General features: G+C 38.0%; 1 protein-coding gene across 4 annotated transcripts in view; it reads left to right on the plus strand.

Moving 5' to 3' along the window:
- Positions 1-17,850, plus strand: part of brwd1 (bromodomain and WD repeat domain containing 1) — a 35,403-nt gene extending 17,553 nt beyond the window's left edge. Inside the window, exons 19-44 of one of the 4 annotated variants that reach the window (XM_083525429.1) lie at positions 43-195; positions 357-540; positions 2,442-2,532; positions 2,857-2,988; positions 3,070-3,146; positions 3,345-3,612; positions 5,613-5,729; positions 5,810-5,917; positions 6,117-6,241; positions 6,344-6,426; positions 6,546-6,657; positions 6,756-6,817; positions 8,330-8,485; positions 8,602-8,722; positions 9,020-9,145; positions 9,236-9,305; positions 9,381-9,434; positions 9,644-9,766; positions 10,043-10,195; positions 10,381-10,556; positions 10,737-10,906; positions 11,178-11,306; positions 11,399-11,572; positions 11,771-12,070; positions 12,255-12,386; positions 15,382-17,850. In XM_083525429.1, coding sequence (XP_083381555.1) covers positions 43-195; positions 357-540; positions 2,442-2,532; positions 2,857-2,988; positions 3,070-3,146; positions 3,345-3,612; positions 5,613-5,729; positions 5,810-5,917; positions 6,117-6,241; positions 6,344-6,426; positions 6,546-6,657; positions 6,756-6,817; positions 8,330-8,485; positions 8,602-8,722; positions 9,020-9,145; positions 9,236-9,305; positions 9,381-9,434; positions 9,644-9,766; positions 10,043-10,195; positions 10,381-10,556; positions 10,737-10,906; positions 11,178-11,306; positions 11,399-11,572; positions 11,771-12,070; positions 12,255-12,386; positions 15,382-16,784 — 4,799 coding nt within the window. In that variant the 3' untranslated portion in view covers positions 16,785-17,850. The remainder of the gene's footprint in view (positions 1-42; positions 196-356; positions 541-2,441; positions 2,533-2,856; positions 2,989-3,069; positions 3,147-3,344; positions 3,613-5,612; positions 5,730-5,809; positions 5,918-6,116; positions 6,242-6,343; positions 6,427-6,545; positions 6,658-6,755; positions 6,818-8,329; positions 8,486-8,601; positions 8,723-9,019; positions 9,146-9,235; positions 9,306-9,380; positions 9,435-9,643; positions 9,767-10,042; positions 10,196-10,380; positions 10,557-10,736; positions 10,907-11,177; positions 11,307-11,398; positions 11,573-11,770; positions 12,071-12,254; positions 12,387-15,381) is intronic. The other 3 variants (XM_083525431.1, XM_083525430.1, XM_083525432.1) reach the window with 3 other exon arrangements.

The following is a 17,850-nucleotide window of genomic DNA, read 5'->3' on the forward strand; positions in this document are numbered from 1 at the left end:
AGATATATATTTATGTACTTTACATATATTTATGTACTGTAGGTGATGGGGAGGTGGTGGAGCAGGTGATCAGCCAACAGCCAGCTGAGAGTGAGGACCATCAGGCACGCCGTAGTCTCTTAGATGATGCCATACGTCAGCTTCAGGAACAACAGGACCAGAATGCTCGGAGGCAGCAGGGCACTCCAAGAAGAGGTGCATATTGCACATTTTCAAACTTTTTGCATGAGATATTTAGCATTAAATATTAATCTTACTTTTAACTAATATTTAGCTTTATGTAAATTGGTTCTTTTCTATGTAGTTGTGGTGTTTGCTTGTGTGTCATTGGTCCTGTTCTGTGTTTTTCTGCATAGTGTCTTTGGGAGAGCGGATGGAGGTGCAGTCTCCACCTAATGTGGGGCTCAGGCGCAGCGGACAAGTGGAGGGAGTGCGTCAGATGCATCAAAATGCACCACGCAGCCAGATGGCCACGGAAAGGGACCTGCAAGCATGGCGGCGCAGGGTGGTGGTGCCTGAACTTACTGTCAGTGCATTTGAGTAAGTCTTTTCAAATATTTGACTTTGGTAGTGATCTGTAGGTTAAGAAAATTTCATTAAATAACTTGTTATAATGTCTGCTTATGCCTGCAACATCCATTTACAATTACCATAATTTCCGGACTATAAAGTGCACCCATATATAAGCCGCACCCACTGAATTTTACAAATATTTTAATTTTTAACATAAATAAGCCGCACCTGTCTATAAGCCGCAGGTTAGTGTCTACACTAATGTACTTTACACAGGCTTTAACAAAGACACGTTACACACGGTGTAACAGGTGAAATATGTTGCGCTTCCTTTAGGAGCATAGCGGTATTTTGGGAATAGCATGGCACTGCATTTTTCTGCTATTACTGCGTGTGTTCAAGACGAGGATTATGTCCTTATTATTTTCTGATGCTCATTTCTAAGTTTCTTTGACTAACCCATAACGCTGCTGCCAAGAAAAATAAAGCATGAGTTTTGGAAACCTGTCTGTGCTTATATGATTTCTGTTGCAACTGGAGTTAGTGAGCTCTCCCTTCACCCAGACTCAACGCGTTACAACGGCTTGTATATAAACAGTAGCCGACCAAGAAAGTCATTGTTCACTGTCTTCCGCCTTCCTTTCACAAATATTTCTCTCGGGAGTTTATATTTTGGCATCGTCGTGCGTTTAAAAAACAAAACAAAAAAAAAAAAAAAAAAAGTTTTTTTTCTCCCGATGCCGTGCAGCTCAGAACACAGGTGAGGTGCGTTTTTTTCGTTTCCGTTTGGAAGTGTCACTGGTCTAATGTTATGTCACTCAGTTTTTTGGCTTGAAGTTTGTGAAACCGGGAAAAACCCAGGAGAAATTCATAAATTAGCCGCTTCGTTGTTAATTTTGTTAATTAGCCGCGGGGTTTAAAACGTAGGAAAAAAGTAGCGGCTTATAGTCTGAAAAATACGGTACATCATTTAGCAGTCCAATCCAAAGAGTTTCCAAAGAGTACAAAATTGCTTTGAAGTCTCTATCAATTAATAAATGAACACTGGTTAATTAGATTGCCAACTTTAGGATACCACTAGGTCGTAACACTTGTTTGTTGTACTATAATTCCTCCCAACAAACAGGGAAATAAGTGCTAGTTTAAGTGTTAAAGGAAGAGGTAAGTCTTCACCAATTGTTGGAAGAGAGCTAGTGATTTAGGGGAAGTTAACACCACCTCAGTACCAGAACGGAAAAGAGTCTTGGTGTATACCACCTCTTAATCTAAGAGTTGGTGGGAGTCGAGCAGTGCTCGATATCAGGGAGTGTGGTACAGTGGAAGGGGTGATGAGAGCTTTGAGTAATAAGAGTAATAAGAGGGTGCTGGTCCCTCTTACCTCAAAGCTCTTAGTACTTCACTTTTCACTTTTTCCTCATTGGGTAATTAGAGGATAAGTTAAAGTGGGTGTTTAATAGATGCAAGCCATAAGAAAAAAAAACTACTTAAACATGTATTACTGCTGATTATAGATCTGCACTAGGTCTATTGTGGTTTCATGCGCCTGCTTAATGCCACAAAATGTAAATTTAGCTGAAGCCCCTTAGCTCAAACCAAGCTTGGGGATTTTTTTTAGACTTAAATATAAAGTATGTGTTTAATCTCCCTGCATTAAACACGTATTCTAGTTCTTGAGACCAGGTAAAGGCAGTCTAACATGCTTCATTGAAACTAAACAAAACCACTTTACACAGTCAGGTTTGTAGGTTAAGCATAATAATGTAACTCTAGTTGTTTGGTGATATCAAGGAATTTTGTGTACTAGACCTTTTTACAAATTTTAGTTCAGTGCCTGTGATCTAACTTCTGGGTGTGGAAATTCAGACTAAAAAGGATTTTGTCCAGGAACCATAGCAATGACACACTATAATGAGAACACTCTTTTGCAGGGATCAGGAGTCATTCAGAATCGCTAAGGGAGAGGAAGAAATTCTCCTCTATAATGCCAAGAAGCGGCGAATTGCACATGGCACCTTTCGGGTAAACCTATTTTCCCTAGTATGTTCAATAGTAAGGATTTTTTTTTAAGTAGTAATTTTATGACTAGTTTTGCAATTTTTATTTTTATTTTTTTACATTTCTCAGTTTCTTATAAAGGAATATAAAGTATTCATTAAATTAGCTTTGAGCACGTAGTACTTCAGAAACAACTGTTTTATTTATGTAGAGTCTACTTTTTTTGTTTTGTTTTGCTGTGTTCACTAGAAATTAACTAAGATTTACCTAATTTGAATAAAAATGTTTGAAATCTGTCATCTGACCTGATTTACACCAATTATATTTTCTTACTGTTTGTGTAAGCAGGATGACTCTGATGATGAAGCAGTGTGCACCAAGCGTGCACAGCCACGCAAACGGCACCGCAATTTGGAGAGTAACGTTGAGTGTCTGATTGAGTTTTCTTGTGAGGAAGGAGAGGAGACTGCTTCTTCTGAGGTAAAGATTTTTTTTTTTCTGTTGATATTGTTTTTCTGTTTGTGATGTGTTTATTGCTCATGGTGACATTTGTACATTTAGGAGAATGAAATTGAAGCTAGCGAAGTAGACTCATCAAATGAAGAGGAAGAAGAGGAGTGGAAAAGTGACAGCTCAAGGTACAAACCCATAACTCAAAAGAATGGTTTGCCTCTGGGTGATGTTATCCTGCATAGTCAACATTTTCTGTCATTATAGTACATATGTATTCAAGAATGAGTAAGACATATAGTCCTTCAAGTATATTTCAGGGAAGCTAGTATTTAATTGTACTTTCTGATGTGATTTTAATTGATTCTGCATGCTATTATTTTAAGTAATTCTTCCAGCGAGCATTCTGATTGGACAGCTGATGCTGGAATCACTGCGCAGGCGGCTATGTCTTCCCGAAGACGTGCTCGTAGGCAGATTAGCAGTTCTGATGATGATGATAATGAGGCAGAGGACGAGGAGGAGGAGGAAGAGGAGGAGCAGGAAGAAGACAAAGCTGCAGAAGATGAGCAAACCGAACAAACACAGGATGAGGATGCGCAGTCCTCTTCACCTGAGAAATCGAAGAAAAAAATTAAAAGCAGAACACCAAAGGTGAGTGACCTTGAAGAAACAACAATGTTCTTTAACAGGTGTTCACAGGCTATGCCAGAAAGAAATTCTAGCTAACCAGTACTTACGGATACACCAAGCTTAGCAAGTTGTGATTGCCACCATAAAAAGTAAAACAGCCAGCACTGTATCATTATAGTTGGGAAACCAGTACTGAATTATAATTCAAGTTGTAAGATTTTAGTTATGTGTTTAGACCCCTTCCTGTCATTTGATTTAATAATAATAATAAAAATCTTCAAATAGGGCTGCTGCAATTGATTCTTTTAGTAATCGAGTATTCTAACGACTATTACATTGATTAATCGAGTAATGGGATAATTACTTTTTTTTTTTTTTTTTTTTTTTTTAATAAAGAGCAATACTAAATAAGAGAGAGTAAATAAGAATGTTTGAAAAATTAAACTGAAATTGCATAAAAGAACATCAGTTTAAACAAAACCCATTTAGTGCATTGAATAGCCATAGTACATCAAAATACCAAAACAGTCCCTCTGCTGTAACTGCACAGAGTAGGTTATAGGAAACTATTCATTTAATGAAACTCATTTATTCTTACTCATGTATTTATTTATTAAATCTTGCACAGTATCACAATGTGGTATTCTTGTCTCCGGAAAGCTTGAAATTTTTCATGCACTAAATCACCAGCTTTAAAAACATGCTCCACTACCTTCTTTACACGGCCACTGTGGAGGCACTTTTTGACTGCACTGTATATAAATAAAAATATAAACATCAATTTAAAATTACTTTAAAAACGGTAAATGCACTGTACAGTGTTTTCTTTTGGTTTGAAATGATCCCAAACCTTAGAAACTTTTGAGTTTTTCTTTGGCCTGAATCTTCTCTTTGCCCCTCGCTGTTTTTTCCCCGTCCCTCTATTTGTTCATCCTGCAGCGTCCTGTTTTCCTGTCCAGAGCACTCCAGTGCACAAATCAATGCACAAGTGGTTAACTTAAGTGGTTTACGTCTTTGGTTCTTTTAATTGGGATGATTTTGGCTCACATTTAATAAAAACCCACCAACTCATTTAAAAAATTTTAATATGGTGACATGCCAATCAGCTAATCAACTCAAAATACCTGCAAAAGTTTCCTGAGCCTTCAGAATGGTCTCTGTTTGGTTCACTAGGCTACACAATCATGGGGAAGACTTATGACCTGACAATTATCCAGAAGACAATCATTGACACCCTTCACAAGGAGGGTAAGACACAAACATTCATTGCCAAAGACGCTGGCTGTTTAAAGTGCTGTATCCAAGCATGTTAACAGAAAAATGAGTGGAAGGAAAAAGTGTGGAAGAAAAAGATGCACAACAACCGAGAGAACAGCAGCCTTGAGAGGCTTTTCAAGCAAAATCGATTCAAGAATCTGGGTGAATTTCACAAGGAATGGACTGAGGCTGGGGTCAAGGCACCAAGAGCCACCACACACAGATGTGTCAAAGAAACCTGGGCTTCCATACCACCTCAGCAGTGCCACAGACTGATCACCTCCATGCCATGCCGTAATTCAGGCAGTAATTAAAGCAAAAGGAGCCCCTACCAAGTATTGAGTACATGTACACTAATTGAACATACTTTACAGAAGGCCAACAATTCACAAACCTTTTTTTTTTTTTTTTTTTATATTAATTGGTGGGTTTTTGTAAAATGTGAGCCAAAAATCATCATAATTAAAAGAACCCAAGACTTAAACTACTTCAGTCTGTGTGCATTGAATTTATTTAATACACAATTTCACAATTTGAGGTGACTTACTGAATTTCTTAGTATAAAGTGTTGGTGCAATAAGGCTTGTGATGGCAACCTGTGAGGAATTTGTAAGGTGCTGAACACTAACTGACTAAATAACTTCTGAATGATTGACTGAGTAATTCTTCAATGAGACATTCCAGTAGTAATGTCAGTGGGCTGTAAACATTACAAAGTTATTACTTTTTTTAACTTATTTTTTTTCTCTTTTGATAAATCAAAGTCTCCAAAACCCAGGCTGTCTCTAAATAGAGAAGTGTCCAATGAGTTTCGTCCCTCTGCCTGGATTACTGATGTCATTCCACGAAAGTCTCCATTTGTACCACAATTAGGAGATGAGGTTTGTTCTTACGTTCCCATATTATCCACGTTCTGTGTTCACTTGTGTTTTATATTTTTTATATCGCACTCTGTCTGTAGGTGATTTACTTCCGCCAGGGGCATGAGGCCTATGTGGATGCAGTGTGCAGGAGTAATTTGTACCCCATCAACCTGGACAAACAGCCATGGCGGAAAATGGCTTTGAGAGTCAGTTTTCCTTTGAAAGCTCTTGTAATGTTTAGGCTTAAAACATGTATTAATATTATTGTTGCATCTGTCTAGTAATTAAATGTTGGTTCTTTATTTAGATTTATTTGTTTGTTTTAATGTATGTGTGGCAGCTGTTTATTTTTTTATAGAGTTCTATAAGTACTTCTTATCTAACTGTTTGCTGTTCTATCACCAGGACCAAGAGTTTGTTAAAATAACTGCAATCAAGTATGAGGTGTGTCCTCCCACACTTTGTTGCTTGAAACTGACTCAGATTGACACTGGAACAGGCAAAATAACAAACAAATCATTTTCTGTAAAGTAAGTGTTAATATTTTGTATTAGTTGCACCTATCAGCTACTGTAGTTTTTTTTACTTAAAAAATTTAGTTTATTTTAATGATTTATTTTTTGGTCTTGCAGGTATCATGATATGCCTGATGTGATTGACTTCCTTGTGCTCCGGCAGAACTATGATGAAGCATGCAGCAGGATCTGGAGACCAAGTATTTTACTTTCCAACTTTTACATTATTTCACCTAGCAGATGAAAGACTGTAACGGTAACTGTAAAATCTTATCTTCCTAGAATGTTTGTGTTGACATAATCCTGGTTTGTGCTTTAGACAATCATTTCCGCTCAGTAATTGATGATGCTTGGTGGTTTGGGACCATAGTCTGTCAGGAGCCATATCAGCCTGAGTATCCTGACAGCCATTTCCAGTGTTTCAAAGTCAAGTAAGGCACAAACATGCTCCCTGTCTGCTTAATTGTTTTGGGTAAAGATGTTTGTTTGGCTTTCAACAGTAACTGATAATGCAATGGACTCTGTGCAGGTGGGACAATGGAGAAACTGAAAAGATAAGTCCATGGGACATTGAAGCGATTCCAGAGAATGGTAAACTTCTATTACACTTGTAAACACAAGCAAAGTAGTTCTCTACAAAAAAAAAAAAAACTGATTGTGGATATTAACCCTGTTTCTTGAAGCAGAAGAATGCTCACACTCTGCACTTCATTAGCTGTCATTTTCCATTAGAGCCATCTTTAGCGAGATGAGCAACAGCATTGTACTTCTTACTATTAGTGTTATACTAAATGAATCAATTAAAAGGGAACATGTATAAATAGTGATCTCTTGGATAGCTGGGAATGCAAATATTTGTTTAATATATGCTTATGTGCCAAACCTGGCATTCTCTATGATGGTATGAGTTTTAACACGTTCTGCCAGTCATAAGTCTTTTACTTTCATTTATTCAGTATCCCCAATTATTATATATATATATATATATATATATATACCGTATTTTTCAGACTATAAGCCGCTACTTTTTTCCCCAAGTTTTGAACCCCGTGGCTTAAACAACGAAGTGGCTAATTTATGAATTTCTCCTTGGTTTTTCCCGGTTTCACAAACTTCAAGCTAAAAACCGAGCGACATAACATTAGACCAGTGAAATTTCTGAACGGAAACGAAAAAATGCACCTCACCTGTGTTCTGAGCTGCACGGCTTCGGGAGAAAAAACTTCCATCGGGTAATTTTTAAATGCACGACGATGCCAAAAGATAAACTCCTGAGAGAAATATTTGTGAAAGGAAGGAGGAAGACAGTGAACAATGACTTTCTTGGTCGGCTACTGTTTAGATACAAGCCGTTGTAACGCGTTGAGTCTGGGTGAAGGGAGAGCTCACTAACGCCAGTTGCAACAGAAATCATATAAGCACAGACAGGTTTCCAAAACTCGTGCTTTTTTTTTCTTGGCAGCAGCGTTATGGGTTAGTCAAAGAAACTTAGAAATGAGCATCAGAAAATAATAAGGACATAATCCTCGTCTTGAACACACGCAGTAATAGCGGAAAAATGCAGTGCCATGCTATTCCCAAAATACCGCTATGCTCCTAAAGGAAGCGCAACATATTTCACCTGTTACACCGTGTGTAACGTGTCTTTGTTAAAGCCTGTGTAAAGTACATTAGTGTAGACACTAACCTGCGGCTTATAGACGTGTGTGTGTGTGTGTGTGTGTGTGTGTGTGTGTGTGTGTGTGTGTGTGTGTGTGTGTGTGTATATAGATAGAGATATAGAGATATATTTCATTGCATGCTAAAACCTTAATTATGCTGGAGAAAGTGCATAGACACTAACATTTAAAGGCTTTTGGTAATTTAGCTTTGACAAACTTTCAGAGTTTAAATTCTGTAGTAGAACATAGTGTGAGGATTTCAACACAATGAATGCAATTCAATGCATTTTAAGTTACATCTTGTATCTTTCCGTTTCTTCTTTTATCTTGTATGAACTGTGGTCAAACTGTGGTACACTCATAAAATGTACTTTAGCCATCTCCTTTTAATTTTAAGACAAGGGTTATGTAGTGTATTTCACACTGTGTGTTGGTCATGCAGCTCAGCGTCCAGAGGCAGAGGGTGGATGTGTGCCAGTCACAGATGAGGAAAGAGCGGAGTTTTTGTACAAACCACAGGAGGATGAGTGGGGTGGGAGAAGTCGAGAAGAAGAGTGCGCCCGCATCATTGCTGGCATTGACCATCTGATCACAATAGGTATGTGTGCTCAAAACGGGAATAATTTTCTGTTCTTAATATCTGTAATTGTACTTATTTCACGGTTAAATCCTGTGTGAATTTATAACAAATGTTTTCTCAATTTTTTTTTACAGATATTGCTGCACCCTTCTCTGGCCCAGTGGATCTAAGTCAATATCCGACTTACTGTACTGTAATCGCCTACCCCACGGACCTCGGCTCCATTCGCATGAGGCTGAAACACAACTTCTATAGGTGAATCATAAATGGGAGGGAATTTCTAGCTTTTCATCTAAATGATTAAGTCCCAGCTATGCATATGCTGTTGTATATGGTATTATAAATAGTATCTAATGTGGATATCTAAAAAAAAATGGGAAATTTTATAACACAAAGTCTGAAAATTTTTTTATTTACTTGGGAAAGGAAGGCCATATCTTAATACCATATAATAACATCTCTATATTAAATGCTCTGTGTAAATACCAGTCTACTTTTGTTCTGACTAGCTGTGGCTTTGTTTATATCATCTTTTTGCTTTCTTATTTCCAGGAGATTATCTGCATTAATTTGGGACACAAAGTACATTTATTTCAATGCAAGGACCTTTAATGAACCACGAAGCAAGATTGCACAATCAGCAAAATTTATAACAGATGTTCTTTTAAAGTTCATTAGGTAGGTATATTAGCAATGGTTAAATATTTATCTTGAAAGCAGTTTATATTTAGCTTTGTTTTGTGTGTGTGTGTGTATGTTGTTTTGCAGCAAACCACATTATATAGATATTATGGAGATTTACAATGCTGTTGAGAACATGGAGTGCACAGAGGATGAGGTGACCTATGCTCTTTTATTACTGTCAATAACCTGGTGTGTATGCTGTATTCGTCATTGCTTTATACTGTTTCAGGATATAGATGATGTGGATGCACCAGGCACATCCACTGGGAGAAGGGCTCATCAGGTAACATTTAATATGGAGCACACGTTTAAATTTTACAACTAAAACTTATAAAAGTCTTTTTACCAGTAAAAGTAATATCTGTTATGCATTTATTTAGAGAATGGTGTTTACATTGTCAAGTTATTGTGCGACACTAGAAGAGAGACACTAAAAATCTAATTTAGGTATACAGTGTTTGTTAAAAGTTTGTTTTCTCCATGTCTGTTCAGCAGATAGAGCTGGTACAGGACACGGACGCATGGAAGGATGCATGCAAACAGCTGCTGGATTATATGTTTGAGTGTGAGGACTCCGAGCCTTTCCGTCAACCTGTGGATCAGAATGAGTATCAGGTACGATGATGCAGGGATTATGATTGTTTTAAGAGCAATGATATTCACATACTAACACCACACATACCACAAGGGTTTCTCAAAATATGACATTTTGGAAATGGTTTAAAAGTTTTTACCCAATGCAAAAGGCATATCCCTTTCCATAAACTAAAATGTTGTACTTGTCATTGAGTCACTGGAACGCAAACAACCAAAGGTTAATTGTGTAAATCTTATTGAATCTTTATTTATTTAATTATAATAAACTTATCTGATTGCATGTCATTGCAATAGGACTATTTAGAAATCATCGACACCCCCATGGATCTGGAGACTGTTCGACAAACCCTGGAAGAAGACCGCTATGAAAACCCTACTGAACTATGCAAAGACTCGAGACTCATTTTTGCAAATGCTAAAGCCTATACACCAAACAAACGCTCAAAGGTAAGTTTCTTAACATTCCTTCATTGTATCCTACATTTGTTTGATTTTATGTGTTGGAGCATGCACATTGAACACTTTTCTGGTGGTTAAAAAAAAATTGGTTAATGCAGTGATTTTTTTTTTTACTATACAAAGCCCTTACAAGGAAGTACATTTTGTAATTTTCTATGTATTTTTTTATATAGATTTACAGTATGACTCTGCGTCTATCTGCATTCTTTGAGGAACGCATTCGTAAAATCATCTCTGACCACAAGACTGCAGTTAAAAGTAGTTTAAAGTTGAGACGTAGTCAGAGGTTTAAAAAGAGAACTCAGCAGCAGGAACCCATTTTACCTCCTCCCAGGGGTGAATCCACTAGGTGGGCTTTTCATAATCTTTTTCCATTTTATTCTATGTCCAGTATATGCTTGATCCTTTGACTTTTTCATGATGTGTGACATTGATAATAGCTAATCATCCCTAACAAGTTTATTGTAGCTACAATAGCAATTAGCATTTTATTTTTCACAATTGTGTGTGAATGTTTTTGTCCTGTCAGTCAGAAGAGGGCCTCAATTAAAACTCAGGAAAAAGTGGAATCACTTACAACCAAATCTACCTCGGCTAAGGCCTCTACAGCGACGCGCCATCGCAATAAGAAGCGAAGGCGTCTCAGTTCTACCTACACATCAGTTGAGGACTCCAATAAGAGCGCATCATCTCAGTCAGGTATAACACTGACACGTTAATTCCTATAGCAGGGTTAAAGGGGAAAAAACTGAATCATACGTGTGATAAGTGTACTTTAATTGAATCAAGTGGCTATGGAAATTTTTAGACCCCTTTTGACATACTCATTTGACAGATATTTGTTCAACTTTATTGCAGCAGCACATTCCAAACATTTTACTCTAAACATTTGTTTATATGAGGAACTTCCATTTACAGTTTACTTGCCCAACATAGTGTGATTTTTACACCCACCTCATTTTTGCTTCAGAATCGGAAAATGACAGTGAAGTCTCGTTGAGTGAATCAAAAGAAGAATTCCCTTCTTCTCAGCCATTTAGACGTGAAACAAGAGCAGCAAGGAGAGCCATGCAGAAGAAAGAGGCGAAGAGACAGAATGGTAAGACGCCTGTCTTGCCAAATGTTCTTTTTTTCCAACCTGCAATTCACACTTTATCTTAGCTCTTCATTCTATCTTTGATGGATTTTCAGTCACTAAAAGTGGAAGTGAGATTGACTGCTCGACTTGGGATGATGACGATGATGATGATGATGATGATGATGATGAGTATTCTGGGAAGTCCAGCTCATTAAAACGACTACAGTCAAACAGAAATAAAAGCAGGAACACCCGACTCACACGAAACTCAGAGAAAAGAAAGCCAGGTAAATACCAATAATGCTGATGTCTTGGTACTTATGTTATATTTGATAAGCACGACAATTAGGCTTAATATTTTAAGCAAATATATTGTTTTCTTGTTAAGTTTATACAGCAGGTTATTTCAATATGGGTAATCTTTTGGATATTTGCCAGCAAATTAAACTGTAAATTTCAATAAGAATAATTCTATTGTGTGTCAGAAGGTAGTAATCAGGTGAACGGGATCATCAGCAGATCCTCCCGTGCAGAGCGCAGAAGAGTTCGAGACAGCAGTGGCTCTGACCTAGATTGTTCTGAAGATGAGGAGAATGTGGAAAACACAGATATCTCAGACCATAGTCGCCAGCCCAGGAAAACTGCTGTGGCTGCAGTCAATAAGATGAAGCTGATTGAGGCATCTGAGGAGGAAGATACTTCAGAGCATAGGGCTCGTGCCAGGATGATCAAACGTGCTGCAGTTTTCCAAAGCAGCTCAGAGTCTGAGGAGCACGATCAGCCGGGTAGGAGCCATTTAAAAATTTTTCTAGTATTTATTCTATGATTGATTTCTGAACATTAATGGTCTATTACTAGTTACATGGGTTACTTTTTCCCACTTTTATTTATTTTAGTCATGCTTGGCATTATTGTTGCTCCATCCTGTCTCCTATACATAAATTACGGTACAGTCTCTTTTCCTAACAGAGTCGAATGAAGGTGAAGACTGTAAGGAGAAAAGTGAAGCCAGTCCTGACAGTGACTCATCGTTTTCGCATCGGAATGGAGAGACTAAAAGTGTCAACCATAGATCTTCTAGGAGGAGAGTGGTAAAAAAAGGTAAACAGTTTAATTTTAATAAAAATATAGATGACAAGAAATCAACATTTACATACTGCTAAACAGAGTGTTCTCTAATGGCTTTTGTGTGGTGGTTGTGAATACCATGAATAGCGACAGTGTTAAAATGCAGACAGTTAAGATATTTTTTCAGAAGCATTTTTTTATTTATTTATTTTGTTTAATCTCTCCGATTTCCAAAATATAATTGTACACACAATCAGCAAGTTGAAATTGTGAAAACTTAGTACCGTATTTTTCGGACTATAAGCCGCTACTTTTTCCCCACGCTTTGAACCCCGTGGCTTAAACAACGAAGAGGCTAATATATGGATTTTTCCAAGCCAAAAAACTGAGCGACATAACATTTAGACCAATGAAATTTTCGAACGGAAACGGAAGAACGCACCTCACCGTGTTCAGAGCTGCATGGCATCGGGAGAAAAACATCCACGATCGACGATGACAAAAGATAAACTCTCCAGAGAAATACAGTGGTACCTTGACCTACGAGTTTAATTCGTTCCCTGGACGAGCTTGTATATCAATTTGCTTGCACATTAAATCAGTTTTCCATATTGAAAATACTTAAAATGTCATTAATGTGTGTGCGTGGAGGGGGGGTAGAGGCGACAAGCGGAGGCGGAGAGAAAACTCGTTTTTTACTATCACTACTGTACACTACGTATCCCTAAACTTTAAATTTTTTACTTTGCTTATCTTCATTTTCGTCACAGTCTTCACTTTCTGGCTTTGCTTCGCCATCTAGCAGCGGAGTCTTGAGCTCGTACCTCAATTTTTTGCTCACGTAACAAAGCAAAAAATCTCGTACATGAATGCACTCGTAGGTCAAGGTACCACGGTAGTTGTGAAAGGAAGGAGAAAGACAGTGAACAATGACCTACTTGGTAGGCTACTGTTTAGATACAAGCCGTTGTAAAGCGTTGAGTCAGGGTGAAGGGATAGGACATAATCCTCAGTCTTACACACACAGAGTAATACCGGAAGAATGCAATGGCAGGCTATTCCCAAAATACCGTTATGCTTCTAATAGAAGCGCAACATATTGCATTTAGTGTCTTTCGTTAAAGCCTGTGTAAAGTTCATTAGTTTCAGTGTAGACAGGTGCGGCTTATTTATGTTAAAAATAAAAATCTTTGTCAAATTCAGTGGGTGCGCTTTATAGTCCGGAAATTACGGTAAATAAAAAAGACCGAATACAGCCTAGTCAGCAGCTCTGAACAGAATCATAGGCTCTATTCAGAATCCATGCAAAACTGAATGGGTGAGTGCAATTGGACCTGACACCACACTTTTTGTGTGGATGGGAGGCCAAAACGGATCGGTACACGTATGATCAGGGCCTTCAAGGACTCCCAGAGATGTGACCTGGAAATTATGGCAAATACAGTATCTCACAAAAGCAACCATTTTAGTTCTCAAGGGACAATACTATAGAAATGAAAGTTGGATATATTTTAGATCAGTAAATGTGCAGCTTGTGTAGCAGTACAGATTTACTGTCCTCTGAAAAAAAAAACTCAACATACAGCCATTACTGTCAAAATAACTGGCAATAATTTGTGAAAGTGATAACGGCTGTATTTTGTTTAACCATTCAAAGACACATGGTCCTATCCATCATGTTTTTGTTTGCTTGACAGGACCTCACAAATTTGTGTATCTTTGTATAAAATTTGTATAAAATCAGTTAAAATTTGGTGCTTTAAGTACAATTCTCTCATATTGACCACTGGATGTTCAGCCGCTATCTCCTACGGTATACTTGCTTTCTAGGTGGTGGTAAGATACTTGTTAGTGTATAGGGTGTAGATTTTCATTATAACCATTCAGAAGCCACATCTGTAGTCTATTAAACGCTCAGATCAACTAATTAAACAAGCTGAATGTGGTGTGGTTCTGCACATTTAAAATAAAAACATGCACCCACTCTGGACCTGCACCCTGGTGGATATAATTGGGCAGCCCTGATTTATATTGAATGACATGTTGGAGGATGCTCTCTCACTTGCCATATTACCAGTTTTCAAGAAGAATAATGTTTATCAATTCAAGCTCGGTTCAAGAGACTTGTTTCTTCAGTGCACATTTTTACAGATTCAATATGTAAGTAAAAGTTAGTTATAATTGTGTAACAATAAAATGCACAAATGTATATTAGGTGTCAGTGTTGCAACCTATATGGACAAAAGATTTTGGACAAGTGACCATAAGATTGGTATGTGCTTTTTGAACATCCCATTTAATATTTAGTCCCTATTTGTTGTTATGACCTCCACTTTTCTGGGAGGATGTTCCACTAGATTCCGATTGGTATGACTGCAGATTGGTGATCATTCAGATACAAGGGATTTTAGTAAAGGCAGGTGCTGATGTAGAATGATGAGGCCTGGGGTGCAGCCAGCATTCTAATTTATCCAAAATGTGCTAAATAAAGTTGAAGTCAGCGCTCTATTGCAGGCCATTCAAGATCTTCCATTCCAACCCATGTAAGCCATATCTTCCTGGAGCTCACTTTGTGCACAGGGGCATTGTTATTCTGGAACAGGTTTGGTTGTCCTAGTTTAAGAGAAAGGAAAATACTACTGTACCCACACTGATTACTGTGTGAGAAAGAGAGGAGAGGGGGAGAGAGGTGTGAGAGAGAAGAGGGGTGACAGGAAGAGAAGCATAACTAAAAGGGAGAACCAGAAGGTAACACAGACATGAGGGATCTCTGGGATAAGAGACAGATAAGAAATGTATTTGTACATAGTCTAAGTGCAATGTTTGTGTTAAACAAGTTGATGGAGAAAAAAAACCCTCCGGTGTGTCATTTTGCAGAGATTGATGGCAAATTCTTTCATTTTTCCAGTTTCCAGATTCATTATGGCAATATAACCAAGGCATTTAAAGTGAGACAAGTCTGTGATGAATCTGTATGTTCATTTAATTTGTCAGGTTGAATTATAATTTTTTTATATTTCTGTTTTAGATAATTCTCCTCATGTCAATGGGCACAGAAAACACAGCCATGAAGAGAGTGATGACAACAGCAATGAGGAAGAAAGTGAGAATGAAACTTCAGATGAAGAGGAGGATTCCATTTGTAGGCGAAAGCTCATCAGGAAAACTGCAAGACTTGCAGTGTGTAAAATAAAACAAATTAATAAAAGTGACGAGGAGGAAGAGAATCACATTCGAACCAGACGACGGAGGAATCCAACAAGCAATCCAAATACCTCAAAAGCGTCTGAAGAGGATATGATTATTCCAAGGGCTGAGAGACACCCTCATCAAAATGGAAGAAAATTAGACACACAAAAGCTTAAATACTTTGAGAAATCAAACAATATGATGTCAAAAAGCCAAGAAGTAGTAACTGCATCAAAAGCTCGTACAGCTCCTGGAGTGATAGCATTAAAGTCAGGTGTGAAGGAGTCCAGTGCTTCAAGGAGAAAAATCAGATCTGAAGATGAAGAGGAGGGAAAAAATGAGAGCAGTAGTGGAGAGGAAAAAATCACAAACAAAAAAAGCGCCTTGGCAAGAAAGAACAAATCAAGAAGACCAGCCAAGTCACCGAGTTTGAATGCTGACTCTAACACTTCCGACTCTGAGAATGAAACGCTTTCAAATCAGAGGCGTAAGAAAAAAGGGGCTGATTCTTCTGAAGAGTGGCGACAAAGCGATGAATCCGAAAACAATAGTAAATCATTTTCCAGAAGACCTACTGTAAGAGCCCGCCCAAAAAAGAAATGCATAACAGACTCTGAGGAAGATGTGGACTCTGTGGTAGCAAAGCAATCATGGAATGGAAAGAAAACTTCTGAATCGGTGAAATGCGGCACCAATCGTCGCCCAAAATCGTCCGGAGGATCAAAAAGGAAAAACATTAGCACTTCGGAATCAGATGACAAAGAACAAAATGGTAACGCCAGTAGTGAAAGTGAGCGTGGCAGACCCTCAGGGAGAACAGGAAAGCGGTTTAAGAAACCTTCAGAATCTGAGAGTGATTCTGGAAGTGCGGAGAAAACTGTGAATGGTTCTTTAAAAAGGCACCAGTCTGAGGATGAACACACTGGAGGTACTGGTCAACAAGGCAAATTGCAGTCTGGAAAACGGAAACACAGTGAGTGTTACAGCAGTGTTGGCAACACTGACTCCGAGAGCCAGGAGGAGTCCAGCAATGAATCACAGATCTCCAGCTCAGGATCACAAAGTAGTTCAAAAACATATGCCAAGGAAAGATTGAGGGGTCGAAAACGAGGAACTGCTCATCACAAACCGTCTACTTCTGATATTGACAGTGACACTTCCTATGGAAAACCTCCACGAGCCACACGCATTCGGACACGGAATCTCGGCAAACGGACTGTAAACTACAGAGACAGCGAGTGACTGAGTTGGCTGTGTATAGAGACACTAACTGGAGACCTTGAAGACATTTGATTGTCCCAAAAAAAGTAGTAGCACTGGAGTCCTCTACATACTGTGAATCAACTTCAGGGATATTTATAGTTTTTGTTGGGGGTGGGGGGTTGTGTATAAATTTGAGATTTGAGCTACTGGTTTGGCTGCCCCTTTCTGTTGTGATTTGGCCACCAAGAATGATTACAGGTGCATTGTCTGTCTGGGTGCTATCCTAATATACCTCCTGCTTAATTGAGCATATTTTTGCTGGCTTGCACTAAATGGCACACTGTACTGAGGTATCTCATACACTAGTTCTGTTAGAAACTCAGGGGTCAACTTCATTTAGCGTTTTCAGACTTTTAGGGTTGTTCTCCCCCACCCAACCCTTCTGGGGGTTTCTCCATTAAGAATAATTGTGTTGAAATTTCTTCCATTTGACACTTGTTTATTTTTTTAAAGCCACATGAATCTTATTGTATTTGTTAAGGAATTATTGAGCCAATGTGTACAAAGTTTCTTTTTTTCCCCCATTTCATTTAGGGTGTGTGTGTATATATGTTATGTGCATTTCTTTTTTTCTTTTATTTTTTTTTATTTGCATCTTTCCAGAGTTTTTGAAGAATCAGTTTGTAGCTAAGCTTTGCATATTTAAAATGGTCAAGCATTATTTTGTATTAAATTCAAATTCATTGTCTTGCCATATAGTATAAATTTGGTACATGTTTGCAAAGTACATGAAATCAGTACTTGCTGCGAAATACAGTGATTTTCTCATATTGGGAAGATGTTTCAGTCACCTGTTATATACTTTTCAGTATTAATTCGTTTTCTGACTTAACTTATGAATGGTAAATAACTTTTGTATCCACTGCGTTTGAATTTAATATTGTTGGAGGAGAAATACACCCAAACTGACATTATTTCTTAATGTCTTTTGCAAAAAGCCAACTCTTTAATTCAAGTTTTGCAGATGTTTAGTCTAAGGGAACATGGATGGAGTTAAAGGTAAAAGCATTTGATGAATAAACTGGCCTGCTGTTTAATGGCAAAA

Source organism: Silurus aristotelis, assembly GCF_946808225.1.
Source record: "Silurus aristotelis genome assembly, chromosome: 22".
NCBI classification, from domain to species: Eukaryota; Metazoa; Chordata; class Actinopteri; order Siluriformes; family Siluridae; genus Silurus; species Silurus aristotelis.